Source organism: Ictidomys tridecemlineatus, chromosome 7, assembly GCF_052094955.1.
Source record: "Ictidomys tridecemlineatus isolate mIctTri1 chromosome 7, mIctTri1.hap1, whole genome shotgun sequence".
NCBI classification, from domain to species: Eukaryota; Metazoa; Chordata; class Mammalia; order Rodentia; family Sciuridae; genus Ictidomys; species Ictidomys tridecemlineatus.
Window position 1 is genome coordinate 108,421,113 of NC_135483.1, and position 16,472 is coordinate 108,437,584.

The window sequence follows — 16,472 nt, forward strand, 5'->3', positions numbered from 1 at the left end:
TGGTATTTTTAAAACAATCATTCCTACAAGTAAAATTAATAAACATAGTTGTCTTGGGTGAAAGGCCCTCTCTTTAGGGATTATTTAAAAATGTGGATCTGATTTAATTTTCATCTGTTGACTCCTTGCTCTTAAAATATTGTTATCAGTCTTTTTCCAATTAGTTATATAATGGCTAAAGTAGGATATTAATCATTAAGATATGAGCTGAACTAAAAGTGAACAAAATTTTTAACTTAACCAAATTCATTTAACCAATACCTTTCAACATTACTCAGAGCTGCTGGATTCCTAAGCACATGTACATTAGCAGGCATTTTGACTAACATTTTGACTGATGACTCTAAGGTTTTCAATACAGTGTAACCTCAGTTATTTGAATTCTATGAATTACGTCAGAAAGCTTTAGGGTTCTCTTTATCATGGTAACTAGTAGTTTAGCTAAGCAGAGCTAATTATGATGTGCTTAAAGAAGTCTGGGTTGATAACGTAATTACTACTAAACATTTCGGATCATTGAAGTTACACTGTATTTTTGTTTTATATCTTCTGGGATATGAAGAAGGTTGTAAATCGGAAAACCTTAGAGATCTGCTCCACATTGAATAAAAACAAACTTACCTTTTCCTCATAGGGAGATTACCCGCTCCAGCCTTGAACCAGTGGTGTTGTGGATGTCAACAACCCGGTGTCCACTGGGGTGTCTCAATGGAGCGGGAAGTTGGCGATTGCAGGGCAGTAAATTCAGGCATCTATAAAACAAAGAGGTAAGACAGTCTTAAGGTTAGCGGAAATGCCTGCCAATGTTATTTGGTGTGGGGAATCCAGCTGCTCTTAGAAAAGTTGCCAGGCCCTTGGTTAAACCTTAGAGTTCACTTTGGAATAACAGTCTTTCACTCAACTACAATCTCCTTGAATAAGAAAATATGAGTTTGAACAACTACTAAAATAGATGTCATTAGTAAATGAGGCAATCGTATGACAAAAACAAGATACTGCCATTGTCAGAACCAAATAGATAATCTTCCAAATCCCAAAGGAAAGCATTCTTCCCATAATTTTGATTACAAAGCTGTTTGTATTCCTTTTTACTTTTTATATAGCTTTATGCAGATATCTACTCCATTTCACACATCTAAATCTGTTTATTATTATAATAGAGATTTCTTTTGCTTGTTTAAATTATTCTCATTTTTAAATCTTCTGCATAATTTACAGGAGTCAGTACTTTATTAAAAATTCACATTACAACAAATATTCAGCAGTGTTATTTGGGTCCTATATATAATGAAATGTTAGTTTCTGAAAATGGGGGATTTGGGATTATGATTAGGAATTTTCTAAGAGTATTCACATACTTATGTACCTTTATAATAAACATGCGTACATATACAGATATATATTTATTTATATCTGTATATATTTATATATATTTGAACCTGATTTTAAAAACTAATAAGATTCATTAAGATTTTGTGACTATTAGATCTATTTTTCTATATCATGTATTTTAAAAGAAAAATTCACTGTTACAATAGGATGACATTAAGTCCCAGAATTTTATTGAATTAATATTTGAAGCTGAGCATATATTTGGAGAGATGAAATTTCATAATTATATTTTTTAAGGGCTAGAACCATATGTCTGTCTTCTAGTATCAGTGGAATTTACATCATTTCTAGTCTGAAAAGACTAATCTGCTATAAAATATATTCTAGGACTTCATATTCATTATTTTAGGTTGCAATGTTCACCTCCAAAAAAGAACTTCTTTTCTAGCCTGTTAATGTAAAACAAAACCATGCCCTGCTATAATATAGAATTTTTGGTTCCAGGCACTCAGGCCCATAATCCCAGAAGCTTTGAGGGGTGAGGCAGGAGGATCACAAGTTCAAAGCCAGCCTCAGCAACTTAGTGAGGCCCTAAGCATCTTAGAAAGATTCTGTCTCAAAACATTTTTAAAAAGGGTTGAGGATGTAACTCAGTGGTTAAGCACCCCTGGGTTCAATCCCTAGTTACCTATACACACACACACACACATATACACACACTCAGGAATTTTTAGTAACTTGGGTACATTTTGAAATAGTCTCTTAAGTTTCTAGTTAATTCAACCCAAAATATTTGATTACTTCCAGTTATATAACAGAAGACTAGGTAATATAGGAATGTAATATATACGCTATAGTGCTATATGTTCTTACATGTACCACATTTTCTTATATATTTAGAGGTGGCAATGGAGAGAAGATATGTAGGCTTTTTGTCAGACTGTTCTGGACTCCATCTATAGCTCCATCATGTACTTGTCCTTTGACCTTGAATGTTGGCTTAAGCTATTTGAACCTCAATTTTCTCAATAATATTTATAAAAATAACAAACTTCCCCTGAGTGTTTACCATGTTAAATGTTGTTCCTGTATTAATTCATTTCATCTTTAGAACAACTCTGTGAGATAGATACATTATAATTCCCATCTTATAGATGAGGAAACTGGGAAATAGGTTAAGTAACTTGTGCAAGTCCTAAAGCCACTTCCATGACTAAAGCTTGATATTTGAACCTGTAACATGGGATAGTTAGTGTTTTCTGTGAGATAATTATGAGGGAAAAGTGAGATAAATGTCTATTAACGGCACTAATAAGTAACATTACTTTTCATTAAATGTTATGTTTGATTTTTCTGTAAATACTGTGCATTATCTTTTTTGTTCCTTTGTTTTGTTTTGTTTTTTTTAGACCTGATCAGAAATTTAATGAACATATTAAGGATGATAGAGGTGACGACTTTCAGAAACGATATATCCTTAAGAGAGACAACTCTAGTTTTGACAAAGATGATAACCAGGTAACCTAGAGCAAACATGGCATTTTTATACATGCAACACCTATTTTATACCAGTAGTTCATTGTTTTAGTCAGCTTTTTCACTGCTGTGACTAAAGGACCCAACCAGCACAATTGTAGAGGAGAAAGGGTTTTTTTAAGAGCTTCACGGTTTTATTTTCAGTTCACGGTCTTAGTCCAAAGGCAGCCGGCTCCATTCCTCCTTGCATGGTGGAAGGGTGTGGTAGAGGGAAGCAGTTCACATGGTGATCAGAAAGCAGAGAGAGTCTCTACTTGTCAGATACAAATATATACCCTAAAGCCACACCCCAATTCCCACCTCTCCCATTTCAATTACTACTCAGTTAATCCCTATTGGGGGATTAATTCACTAATTGGGTTAAGACTCTTATAATCCAATCATTTCTCCTCTGAACTGTGAGCTTTGGGAGAACACCACATCTAAACCACAACATTCATTTTCCCAAGAATTAATTGTTCTCTTTTCTTTAGATGAGAATACGTTTGAGAGATGACAGAAGAAGCAAATCTATAGAAGAAAGAGAAGAAGAATACCAGAAAGCTCGAGACCGAATATTTTCCCAAGATGTATGTACCAATAGGACTTTATGTTAGAATACATTCTAATTGCATTGTAGGGTCTCATTTCCTCTTTAATCTATTGATTATGTTTATTATTTTACACATAAGGTCACCTTTTAGAAATATTGACACATTTTGTTTATGTTAATAATTTAATAGTTTACAGACTACTACATTGCAGCACTAATGTAAAATTTCAGAAGAGGTAGAAGCAAATGACTGGAGTCACTGAGACTGTGGACTTAGTATATGTTTGTAGTTTTTTTTCTCCAGACTTCTGACAGACCTGAAATTTTTAGAACTTTGGTAACTGTCTACGAGTCATATGTTATAAATCCTATTTGATTGTAGTAGACTTGCTTTGATAAATAACTTATTATTTCTTTTAAAATATTCTAATTAATTTTTTATTAATAATCATTTTAACTTTATAAGTGATTATAAATGACTAATTATTTTATACATATTTGTCAGAAGAGAATTGATTTGTTTTGTTTTTGTTTTTTGTGGTGCTGAGGATTGAACCCAGGGCCTTGTACATGCTATGCGAGCAAGTACTCTACCACTGAGCTACATCCCCAGCTGAAGTATCAATTTGTTTTTACCAGCATTTGCTAAGCACCTCTTCTTTGCAGTACTCAGTACTCTTCAAGGAATATATATAAATGTATGAAACATGTGCTAACACTGCTACATATAGAAATTTTCTGTGTCTTAAAAGAAAAAGATGAAATAACATTAAAATTCAGACCATTCGTTAAAATAATTTATAAATTTAACAAATCTCATTGATTACTTATTTAATACTATGCTGGGCACTGAAGAACATATCTATTGTCAGTTTATAATAATTTATCCCAAAACAACCCTGTGTAATCAATACTGTCAATGTTTTTATGCTATACATAGAGAAACTCAGATACCAGAAGGCAAAGCAAAATAGCCAGAATTCACACAGCTAGAAAATAGCAGAGAGTTGGGATTTCAGTCTAGGTCTGCTGAATGCAGAACCTACATTAGATATACTTTTCTCTCGTAAGATAAATGAGGTCTGCCCCGATAAATAATAACAATATGTTGTTATTGTGTGGTTTGTATAGAGATATGAAGGTAAAATAGGGGACATAGCCATGAAGTACTGCAAACTATGGGACAAGTGTAGAAGAACCACAATCCAGAATTTGGTAGGAAGTGACAGAATTATCTTCTGAGAGGACATCTACTGGAGTAAAGAGTTAAAAGTATATGGTTAGTATATGCATAGGCCCAGAGGTAAGGGGGAACTGTCATATAAAGAACTGGAAAAATCAGTGACAGGGTTATAGCCAGGCTGGCATAGGAAGTATAGAAAGTTTAGGTCAGAGAAAACAGGAACCAGGTGACTTGAGCCCTGGAAGTTTGTTAAAGTATCTGGACTTCAGGTGGTGGTGGTCGTGGTGGTGGTGGTTGTGTGTGCATATGTGTTTGTGTGTGTGTGTGTGTGTGTGTGTGTGTGTGTGTGTGTCTGAAAATTTTTTCTATGAAGGAACATATAATAAATATTTTAGGCTTTTTGAACCATATAGTTTTTCTCACATCACATCTACTCAAATCTGACTTTTAGTGAGACAGTACATAAATAAGTAGTCATGTTCCAATAAAACTTCATTATAGGGCTGGGTTGTGACTCAGTGGTAGAGTGCTCACTTAGCATGTGTAAGGCCCTGGGTTCAATCCTCAGCACCACATAAAGATAAATAAATAAAGGTATTGTGTCCATCTATAACTAAGAAAAATTAAATAAAAATTTTTATTAACAGAAATAAGTGGCTGGCCATAGTTTGTTGACTCCTCTGCTAAAGCAGGGATCCATGAAGGATAGAAGTATAATCACAATGACCTTTGATAGAAATTGCCCTGGCTTCTCTTGTATAAACTGAACGAAAAAGGCAAAAATTTGTAGCTAGAAAACTGTACAGAAGATGGTTTTAATAAAACAAACAAAAGTAATTATTGCCTGACTTCAGTTAATAGCACCAGAGGAATTTGACTATAAACTCCATAAAAGCATAGCTGTTTGTTCACTCTGTTAATCAAATATTTATTAAGGGAATGAAGCAGAATCAGTAAACTAGTATATATTTTAAATATATGATAACAAAAATTCATTCACTTGTTTTGAAGAGAATATTTGAATTTCAAATTAATTTGGACCATACAACCAGTGGCATCAAGATACATAGCTATTAAAAATAAGCATAGTAGTTGGGGCTGCGGTTGTGGCTCAGTGGTAGAGCATGTGCAAAGCCCTGGGTTCAATCCTCAGCACCACATAAAATTAAATAGATAAATAAAATAAAGGTATTATGTTCAACTATTAAAAAAAAAATAAGCATAGTACCTGAACACACCTATAACCCCAGTGACTCAGGAGGCTGAGGGAAGAGAATTGCAAGTTCAACACCAGCCTCAACAATGTAGCAAGGCTGTAAACAATTTAGTGAGACCAGCTCAAAATAAAAAATGAGGAGGGCTGGGGGTATAGCTCAATGGCAAAGTGTCTCTAGTACAAAATAAAAATAAGCATAGTATCTCCAAGCCACAAAAATTCCATTATAATTTATATGTGTATCCTTATTCTTATCACCAATTTGGAGGTTTTCTGGGGGTAGGGATACTTTTTAAATATTATTGCGTGTGAATTTTGTTGTCATTGTTGGTTTACAAGTGGCATTATATATTTGACTAAAGCTCAACTTTTTGTCTCTCTCCTTTCTTTCTAGTCCCTATGTTCCCAAGAGAATTACATTATTGACAAAAGGTAAGAGAATTTTTGACATCTATTTTGGTAAATATCTGACTGATGTTAATAAAAATTAAAATGTCTTATTTAAATGCCAACAGAATCCAAGACGAGGATGCTAGTAGTACCCAGCAGAGGCGCCAGATATTTAGGTATTGGAAGCATGTTTTCTATGCAGTATTGAAAAATTAAAGCATTTTTTCTTTATTCTTTCTTTTCTTTCCCCTATTAGCTTTTCAAAGTTCTATTTCTAAATTACAGAGTTAATAAAGATGCTTCAGGGAGATCAACCAATAGCCATCAAAGCAGCACTGAGAACGAGTTGAAATACTCAGAACCTCGGCCCTGGAGCAGCACAGATTCAGATAGTTCCCTGCGAAATTTGAAGCCTGCTGTAACCAAAGCCAGCAGCTTTAGTGGAATCTCGGTCCTGACAAGAGGTGATAGTTCTGGAAGCAGCAAAAGCATAGGCAGGCTTTCTAAAACAGGTATAAATATCTGCTTAATCCTATCTAATCAAAATATTAGTTTCCTGATGTTGTCTTAACTTTTTATTATGTGGCTTTGATTATCTAAAATGTAAAATTGCTACCTGTAGTGCTCTAACATTAGAATTCATTCTTAGAGATAGTTTACAAATTTCAATCAAAATAAAAATTTTTGTTTGTTGTGACAAAATTAGGTAGGTTTAATGGCACACCTCTTGGTGCCCAGAGGTAATTGAAAATTCTTCATTGCTTATTTCTTTTTGGAAAGCATGATTTCTTACCTTCAATTATTTAACATTGGGTTTTCAGCTAATACTGTCAGGTATTGATTGATTTTTTCATGAAGTCCTATATTTCCCTTTCCAAAATGAATAAAATTGTTAGAAGTTTTTAAGAAATTTAAAAACCAAGGAAAAATAGTATGATGTAACTGTTATCAATGGCTGGAAATTTTAAGTCTCATTCTCTTAACTGTTTTGTGTTTAGAATACATTGATATATAACTTTTTCGTTTTACATTTTTACTAGTCGGCTTCAATACAAAAGAAGCTTATGTATCCTTTTAGGACCCTTGTAGATATTTATCCCCCCCCCCCCCCCGCTTCCGTCCCCAATAAACAGGAAGTTCAGAAATGGCTGTTTCTCCCTGGATTTGGGGGGTTAGTATAGATACCTAGCATTATGCAGGCAAGATTTGAAGGGTACATTTCAGGGTAACCAAATTTTTAAATACCTGACTATAGCCAGTGCTTTAAATGTTTAAGACTTGTGAATTTCAATTGCCACCTTTTTAACTTAAAATATGGATATATTAAAAATATCTTAGAGGCTATGATGTCTTGCTAAAGATAGGCAAATATTATGAATATGAAAAAATCAGCATATGTACCAAATATACATTTATTTTAAAATGGCTGCTTCATGGTTATAATTCTAAAAAAGAACTATTACTGCATTATGAGAAAGTCATTTAGAAAAAGAGCCAAATTAAAACATTTTGAGAACATGTAGTATAAACAGTCTATCTTTAAAGGTGAAAATAAATATTACTTAATCCTTTAATAGGGAAAATGATTTTTTTAATTGATGGAGTTCTTGTCAAGAGCCATTTTGAAACAAAATAGAAACTGTCTTTCCTAAGGCAGTCTATATGGTTCATCATAGTGGTTTATTTCATTTCATTAATGACTCTCCAACTCACTAGGTGCAGTGGCACATGCCTGTAATCCCAGCAACTCAAGAGGCTGATATACAGGAGTATCTAAAGTTTGAGGCCAGCCTCAGCAATTTAGCAAAACCCTGTCTCTAAAATAAAAAAGATTAGTGATATAGCTCAATGGTAATGTGCCCCAAGTTCAGTCCCCAATGCCAAAAAAAAAAAAAAAAGACTGTGTATCCCAAAGTCAGCTTTCATTTTCAAAACCTAATCTAACTATATGCATTGTTCAAATATTTTCCATTCTTTCATTGTCTCATTGTCCACCGTTACCCATTATGCTGGAAGTCAATGCCATTTTCCATCTCTGTGGTAGAGAATTACATAGATTGCAAGCATAAAAGCAGTCAGATTCAGTTATCAAATTAGTTTATTAATTTAGTGAGAAATAAATTTTAAGCTGATGCTAAATGTAAGTACTTAGAATATATTTGGTGCTATCTCTGTCCCTTGATAAGAAAATTGAAAGTTGAGTTTACATTATAGAAATGCTATGATTGTAAGCTGAGAAATGAAATTCTGCAGTGAAACTTGACAGTTTCTCTCAATAGAGAATTTATCGTTTCTGTTATTTCCTACACTATTCTTAATCTTTCTGTGTTCTTATAGATAAGGGGTTTCTGATATAAGAGGTTTGCGGCATTTAGCCATACTAAGTTCTTTTTCCTGGGGGAAAATTGTAATCTTTATATTCCTAGGTGTTAATCTAAAAGGTAAAATGCACATAACTTTGTCCTTTTGAGAATGTGGATAATGTGCTTTTTGTGGCTGTCCGTGGCTGATGTTATTATAAACTTGCTTAAGTTGCATGCTTTTCTGACAACTTAATGTGATCAGTTTGCTTCTTAAACTTGTTTGTGTTAGGGGGAGGGTAAGCAAATTGAACAGTAAATCAAAAATAGCCATTGCTTTTATGTGATAACTGCATGTTATGCAATGTGAATTTTATTGTAACATTGTTAAAGCCTATGTTTTTATATAAAGTTTAAAAAATCCATATTTTTCATTACTCCTCCCCTAGGTTCTGAGTCTTCTGGTAGTGTAGGGTCATCTACGGGCTCTCTTTCTCACATCCAGCAGCCTCTTCCAGGTACAGCTCTCAGCCAGTCTTCTCATGGCGCACCTGTCGTCTATCCAACTGTCAGCACTCATAGTTCTCTTTCCTTTGATGGTGGCCTAAATGGGCAAGTCGCATCTCCTAGCACTAGCTTCTTTTTGCTTCCCTTGGAAGCTACAGGCATACCACCTGGCAGTATTCTGATCAACCCACAAACAGGTTGGTATCCAGAAAAAGTTGTTTATTTCAGTTGAGATAGTAGAAATTATCTGAAAATAAAAGATACTTTTTAAATGTATTATCTGTGCAAGTGTTTGACAGCTTTTTATTTTTCACAAATAACTGACATTTTCCTAAGAACTTTAATAAAAACACTTACCCTAGAAAATTTTAAGACATTTAAATCAGAAGTCACTTTCCAATTTAAAAAAAGTCAAAGAAAAAAACAGAAGGCACATTCCCCTATGACATCTGTGAAATCTTCAAGGCTAAATAATGGCCTAACTACAATTAAAGATTAGTTCATTTCCTAGAAATGAGACAGCCACCTTTGAGAGAGCTTCATTCAATAAAACAAATTCTGGGTATGTATTTTATGAAGAAGAACCAAGTAAACAGCTCTTAATCATTATATAAAATGAAGTGGAAAAAAATCCCATACTTAATTTCTGCTGAGAATGTGGTGATTGTTTTCTACAGAGGAAAAGCTCTGAGACATAATTTGTTGAAAGAAAATGAATAGTCATTATGAATTAGTATTGACCATACATGTTCTTATTTTTTGCAGTTAACTAATAGTACTTCTATTGAGCATTTACTTTGTACCATATCCTGTGTTAGGTGTTTTTGAATACTTCATTTATAATCTTTATAACAACCTTGTTAGGGGTGAAATCCCCATTTATAGAGAAGGAATCTAAATCTCAGAGAGATATATAAACCACACTTATAATATATTTCACTATGTTGAGAAACAAAAAATGATTTATAGAGAGAAAACATGATCTTTTAAAAGGTTGCAGAAAAATAGAGAGCAGTTTATTGTGTAAGAAAGGATGTTATACAGGTAATTTAAGAAAATATTGTTTAGTTAAATTTCTCTCTTCCTCTGTATTCTCACTAAATGGGTATCATAGTCAAGAATAGTTTATTTCACATAGTTGATTCTATTTTTCTTTAAGATAATCCAATGTATTGTTTTCATTCCAATTTTATTTAATATATCAAAAGCAATTTATTCAGTTAATTATATCTCTTATTTCTTGCAAGACCATTCAAATATTCCACTGGTGAGAACATGCAAAGAAATTTTAATTTTAAAATTATTTGGAAAGGTAATGAAAGCAATCTTGGATCTTTTGATACCTTTACTTTAAAATTTGAGGATGTAGATGATGTGGTCATAAAGGCAGTGATTAGGCCACATAAAAATAGAAGTGTCAGATCTTTCTAGTGTCCTTGCCCTTTCCTTTTGTTTGTAGTAGAGAAAACCATGGCTTAGAACTCATTACTTTCATTTTTTTAAAATTCAAAACATATGAGTTAATATGGTTTTGGTGGCATGAAAACATGAGGCTGTAACTCAGCGGCAGAGCGCTTGCCTACCATATGTGAGGCACTAAGTTCAATCCTAAGCACCACATAAAAATAAAAGGTATTCTGTTCATCTACAACTACAAAAAAAATTGTTTTTAATTAAATGTCTTATGTGTTGATAGACTGAGAAACTGATCAATTATATACACTTTTAGTGAGTCCAAATATGATTTCTTCGATTTTTGAGAAGTGTTGTAATACATCTAACTTTTTGCAGACAGCCTTTAAATAACTTCTGATCCAGCTGTCATCTAAATGTGCTCTACCACTTTTTGTTTTCTATTTTTTCCAAGTTATTTAGCAGTCAACAGATATCTTGCCTGACTTGTTTTTGTTGTCTATTACTGTCACATAAATTATCAGGAAGCCAACTGATGAAATTATTTTACTTTGGTGGACTTTTCCTACTTTGTAGCAATAGACGAGTATAGTCTTCTCTCGAATATTATTTTATTATATGCCATAAGTTTCCTCAAAAAAATACAATAAAATGGAGAGTGGTTTAATATGTAAGAAAGGATGATGTAAAGGCAATTTAAGAAAATATTAAATTGAGCTACAGCCCCGGCCCAAGAATTTTTTTATGTCATTAAAAAAATTAATTTTTTATGTCACCAAAACCATATTAACTCATGTTTTAAATTTTTTTTTAAATGAAAATATTAATTTCTCTTTAGAATGTATTCAATTTATCTCTATTCTTAGTTCAATTTATCTCTATTCCTCTGTATTCTCACTAAAAGGGTATCATAGCCAGTGAACAGTTTTTGACATAATTATTGTTCTTCTTTTATGATAACTCAGTGCCTTATAACGAAAAACACTGATATTTGAATCTCTCTATTGCTTCATCAAATAAAAGTCTAGAAGAATATATACAAAATATTAGCTATAAAATTATGGGAGATTTATTTATTTTTTATTTCTATTTGTTAACTATTTTTTTACATGAAATGCTACATTATATAATAAGAAAGAGTTGTGAACACATGTATACAGAGTATTGTACCAAAGTTCTCTCTGACTTTTTCATTTACCAGTGAATAAGGCTCATAGGAAGTAAAAAGAAGTTGTTTTAGAAAATTATAATTAAAAATAAATTACTTACAACTTTTTCAAATTTGAAATTATAAAATAAGGACACTGCCATCAAACTCAAAATTTGAAGTTTAAAGCTGTCAACCATCTTAATTTTATCCTTCATTAATGAAATATATGCAGCACAGCCTCTAAGTTAAATATTTCTCATCCACTAATAAAAATTAATGAATAATAGTCTATTATCCTATAGTCAAGCATTTTTTCTTTAAAATGTGTGCCAGCCACACAGGAACACAGTCCTACAACTGAGTAAAATATGTTGCATGATTCAGAATTTTTCAGAAAATACTGTGTATTATAAAGTAAGCTCAGTAAGCTCTGGGACAATAACACAGCAACAAAACATTTGAATACTTAAGTAGGAAAAATAAAGACTTTAATAGCTTCATGTCAAATCAGTCTATTTCCCAGTGTAAGAAAATTGTTTGTTGTTTTTATAAGTAGGAGTTTGGGAAATGGAGATAAGGAATGTGTGGACATGTTTTGTAAATTGTCAGTAGAATGACTTATTTTCAATCTTCACTGTAAATTGTCTTTTTTCTCCTTTTCTAATTTTTCAGGTCAGCCCTTCATAAACCCAGATGGAAGTCCAGTTGTGTATAATCCTCCTATGACTCAACAGCCAGTTAGAACTCAAGTGCCTGGACCTCCACAGCCACCTCTGCCACCCCCACCACCTCAACAACCAGCAGCTAATCACATTTTCTCACAGGTGCACATATCCACGATTACCTAATGCCAAGTTCACTTTCTTTTGCATATTGAAACAAAATTACTAAGTATAATTAAGGTAGCCCAAGTAAGTCTTAAAATGTTAATATTTTGCCACCAGTGATGTCCCACTCATTACTCACAGCGAGCCTTAAATTCAAGGGCTTTCAACTAATAAATACTAAAAATAGTTTGGAAAGAAGGGAATGGTTTTATCTCATATGCCTGTTACTTTTCGATATTTTATAACAATAAGAAATGGACAAAGAGAGAAAACAAAATAAAAGTTGTTTATTGGCTTAGTGAGCAAAATAAATTGTTGTAAGATCCAGCAGATCAAACAGAAGAGACTAAAGGGGTTTGCTCTAGTTCTGCAAGGTATTCTTCCATTCAACTACCCTATAAGAAAGTGAGACAGAGATTGGGAGAATTCCCAGAAGTACTCTTTGTTGGGAATAGGAGGGTATTGAGTATTGAACTCAGGGACACTCGACCATTGATCCACATCCCCAGCCCTATTTTTTATTTTATTTAGAGACAGGATCTTCCTGAGCTGCTTAGCAGAAGTATTCTTAATAATTTCAATTTGCTTAAACATTCAGTGTTTGCACATATATTTTCACATTCAATCTTTTTCCCCTAAAGATGTGTTCTTCATCTTTGGAGAACTTGATTATGCCAATCTAAACTCTTATTTTCATTTCTAACTTTTAAAGATTTTTTGTTTATTTATTTATATAAAAAGCAGTTTATAAAGTTAGTTATACCTCTTTTTCCCTGCAAGATGATTTTAATGTATGTAAGACCATGCATAAAAATTTCATTAGCTTTGCTCACAAGAGATATCATTTGTTTTTTGGGGATAAAAAACATACACAAGCAGTTTAATTGTGTTATCAAATAGTATGAAAGTCATGAAAATTATTGGCCTCTGCCAATTAAGACTCTTGGGCAAGGCAGTTGGGTTTTTTGTTTTATGTGTTTGTTTAAATTGAACTTAAAAGTTTTTGAGGCACTTCTAAGATCAGGCAAATGAATTCATATATGTAGAGGAGAGTGCCTTCCAGACACTCTTATATCTCCTTCCCAAACTCCATTTGGTTACACACACTCAGACTACATAAAACTTCTTTTCATGGCTTCATTCATTTTTGCTCTTTATTTTACTAGCATGTAATTGTCTTTGCAGGCTATGTATTTCACAAGAGCTTCACAAGAGTGATTTTGATCCAGTTTATTTTTATTTAATTTTGTGGGAAAATGTCAGTGTGGCAGCTTCAGAAAATTCTGAAGATTTATCTGTGATCATATTTTTTACATTTTTATCCCTCAGAAATAACTTTGATGTAGTTAGAAGAGACTATCCTAAAAGAAAGTATAAAAACAGATGCTTTATTGAGCTATAATTTGAGGTTTTGAGGCATGCATCAAACTCCATGACTGATTTTCCTGGCACTGTCTTAAGTGTTTCGGGTATTCATTATCAGATAAAAAAGCAAAGTCTCAATGATCAAATGATGTCAATAGCTATCTTTTGCACACTGATATCATTCATTCACAGAATTTCAAATAAACAAACAAAATAATGCTGTGATTTCCAAACCTTCCAAATGGGCTAATTTCTTAACCATATAATGTAAAACCAATTACTTTAGATGGATGTTGTTTTGCAGGTAGTGCAAAGTCAGAAAAGGAAGTGCTAAGGCTCTTCTTCTTAGAATTTCGCTTTGATCCATCAGTCTTTTAGCCCACAGTTCGCTCTTTACTGTCTGACACTGGGAGACATTAATCCATATTCTTGATTCTCATAGTACTCTTTCTTTTATCCTTAAAAAGACCAAAATTTTTGTTGCATCTGATACTTATAGAAGGTCAAGTTTTCTCAAAGTTGTATCTTAATGGCTATCTGTCTTGATAACACATTGAATAGAAGTTCTAAAGCCACTGTGCCTCATTAGTGTGATATACACTGTCATCTTCTAGGAAGCTTGCTCATTTCTAGTCCAGAGGTTTGTGAGCAACCAGAGGTTACTCTACAGATAGTTCAGCATTTACTTTTTTTTTTTTCTTTTTGTGCTTTCACTTTAATCTAGCATTTTTATTGGAATCTATACTAATCTAAACCTTTTGTTTTGTTTTGCTTTCTAGAAACCATAGTTTTGTAAAAAACCATGGTTTTGTACTAAAAAAGGGCAACTCATAAATCTTAGTTGTCCTCAGAATTTTTCCTGATTTAGATTATTCCCTGAGCAGTCATTCCTTTAGTTTGTCTTACATTTTTAAATCATTCTCTTCAGAGCTATTGTCCAAAGAAAGATTTTATGAATATACATTTTCACCAAAAATAACAGATTAGAGTACCCAGGTTCTGCATCTGCTTGTGCATTCTTACTTTCTACACATCACTTCTTTTTCCTTGTTCTGATTGTCATCTGTAAAGTGGATCACAATAGTGTTCAAGCCTATATGTATTCTTATCCCCTTTTAATCAAATTTATAAATGTAAGATTGAGATGAAATCATATACTAATGTTATTGTATAAATGGTCAGCTATATTCCCCAATTTTTCAAATGATCAAAACTTTTTTTTTTTTTAATTTTTCAGAATACCTGTTTTTTAGTGCCCCCAGGAACTAAATATAAAACTCTTTCCTAGAACTCAGGAGTATTTCATTAGTGGATAAAGATTTCTAGTAACTCATTTTTCAGCTCCTAATGTGTATTCTTTTAATAAAACATGTTTAATTAAAAGGTAATTATTTATCTTCCTTACTTTAAAGAGTTTGTGTGTGTGCATATGTGTGTATTGTTAACTAAGGTTGTTATTTTAAGTTGTTACTATTAATGTTGCCCACAATGCATTTTTCTTACAAAATTGCTAAAATTTAGGAACTTTGGCCCCAAAAGAGTATTTGATCATGCCTTATCAAATAGGATAATTTGCATAAACATTGTGTAAGTTATTACTCTCTGATAATAAGAATGAAGTTTTTTCATTTATAATTTAGTGTTATACATCTAAATAGGACAGTTCCTCCATAAAAATGAAGACAAAAGTATAAATAGTTTTGCTTTTACTAATTTAACCCAGGGGTCTTTGTTAGATAATAGAATTTAAAATGGTTCAATTACCTATTTGCATTAATCTATAATAAAGAAGTATTTTTATCACAAAAAAAAATCCTTCTAGTTATGAAGTAAATTTAGGCATAGAATGTTCTCAAAAGTTTCACTGTGTAGTTTCTTCATTTGGTATTGTTTTGTTTCCTCTGTTGTATTTTGAATGACTTTGTAAATGTTAAAGCTGTTGCCCAAAACTATTAATTTCCATTTAATGCAATTCTTCTAGCATTTTATTCTGACATTAACATTGTTTGCCGACCTATTATTCTTTAGCCTGTTCGTCCTCTGCAGTCCTCTGCTCAGCCTGTTCAGTGCTCTACAGCCCCTTACCCACCCCCGCTCCTGCCAGTCTCACCCACCCAGCAATATTCCGTGGTACTATATCTCTATTCACCTCCTGTGTTGTTTCTTTATGTTGGATATGTGATAAATGCTCAGGAATGGGATCAGTGTATTATGACCTTTTGTGATTTTTCTTAATGTCAGGGGGGGTGCATTTGTATTAAAGGAAGTGTTTTCTAATCTGTTAGTAATAATTCTCTTCCATAAAATAGTGGTAATATTGGCTTATTATAATGATAATCTAAACTAATATTTTCCTACTTTTTCATAATGAGATAATTTTCAGATTGACTATTCTAGTTCTAAAATGTTTTAGCTTTGTTTCTCTTAGAGATCAGTGTAGAATCTGTGCAGTTGTAGGATGGCAGGTTTTATCTGGATTCAGATTTTCTATTCTGTCCCCAGTGTTATGAGTCCAGAAGATTCAGTACCAGTTACTAGAATAAATTGTAGCTTAGAGCTTCAGAGGACCTCTTCTAAGTATCTTCCTGAAGACCTCTAGATATTTTATTTCTAACTATAAAGTAAACGGGACCTCCTTTAATCCAAAGTCTGCCCCCAAATTATACCTCTCAGTGTATAGAGTACACTGCCACATTAGCTGTGACCCTGAAGCAGCAATGT

General features: G+C 32.8%; 1 protein-coding gene across 14 annotated transcripts in view; it reads left to right on the plus strand.

The window, feature by feature from the left end:
• Positions 1-16,472, plus strand: part of R3hdm1 (R3H domain containing 1) — a 96,787-nt gene that overhangs the window by 26,233 nt on the left and 54,082 nt on the right. For 8 of the 14 annotated variants that reach the window (XR_005737933.2, XR_005737932.2, XM_021721113.3 and 5 more), the window contains 8 exons: positions 2,742-2,850; positions 3,342-3,437; positions 6,194-6,231; positions 6,315-6,365; positions 6,475-6,701; positions 8,939-9,193; positions 12,232-12,383; positions 15,780-15,881. Coding sequence is in view for 12 of the 14 variants with exons in the window: in XM_021721113.3 (XP_021576788.2) it covers positions 2,742-2,850; positions 3,342-3,437; positions 6,194-6,231; positions 6,315-6,365; positions 6,475-6,701; positions 8,939-9,193; positions 12,232-12,383; positions 15,780-15,881 (1,030 nt within the window). In the remaining 2 variants the exon portion in view is untranslated. Of the gene's footprint in view, positions 1-634; positions 768-2,741; positions 2,851-3,341; positions 3,438-6,193; positions 6,232-6,314; positions 6,366-6,474; positions 6,702-8,938; positions 9,194-12,231; positions 12,384-15,779; positions 15,882-16,472 lie in introns of all 14 variants that reach the window. The other 6 variants (XM_040294251.2, XM_005315843.4, XM_021721291.3 and 3 more) reach the window with 5 other exon arrangements.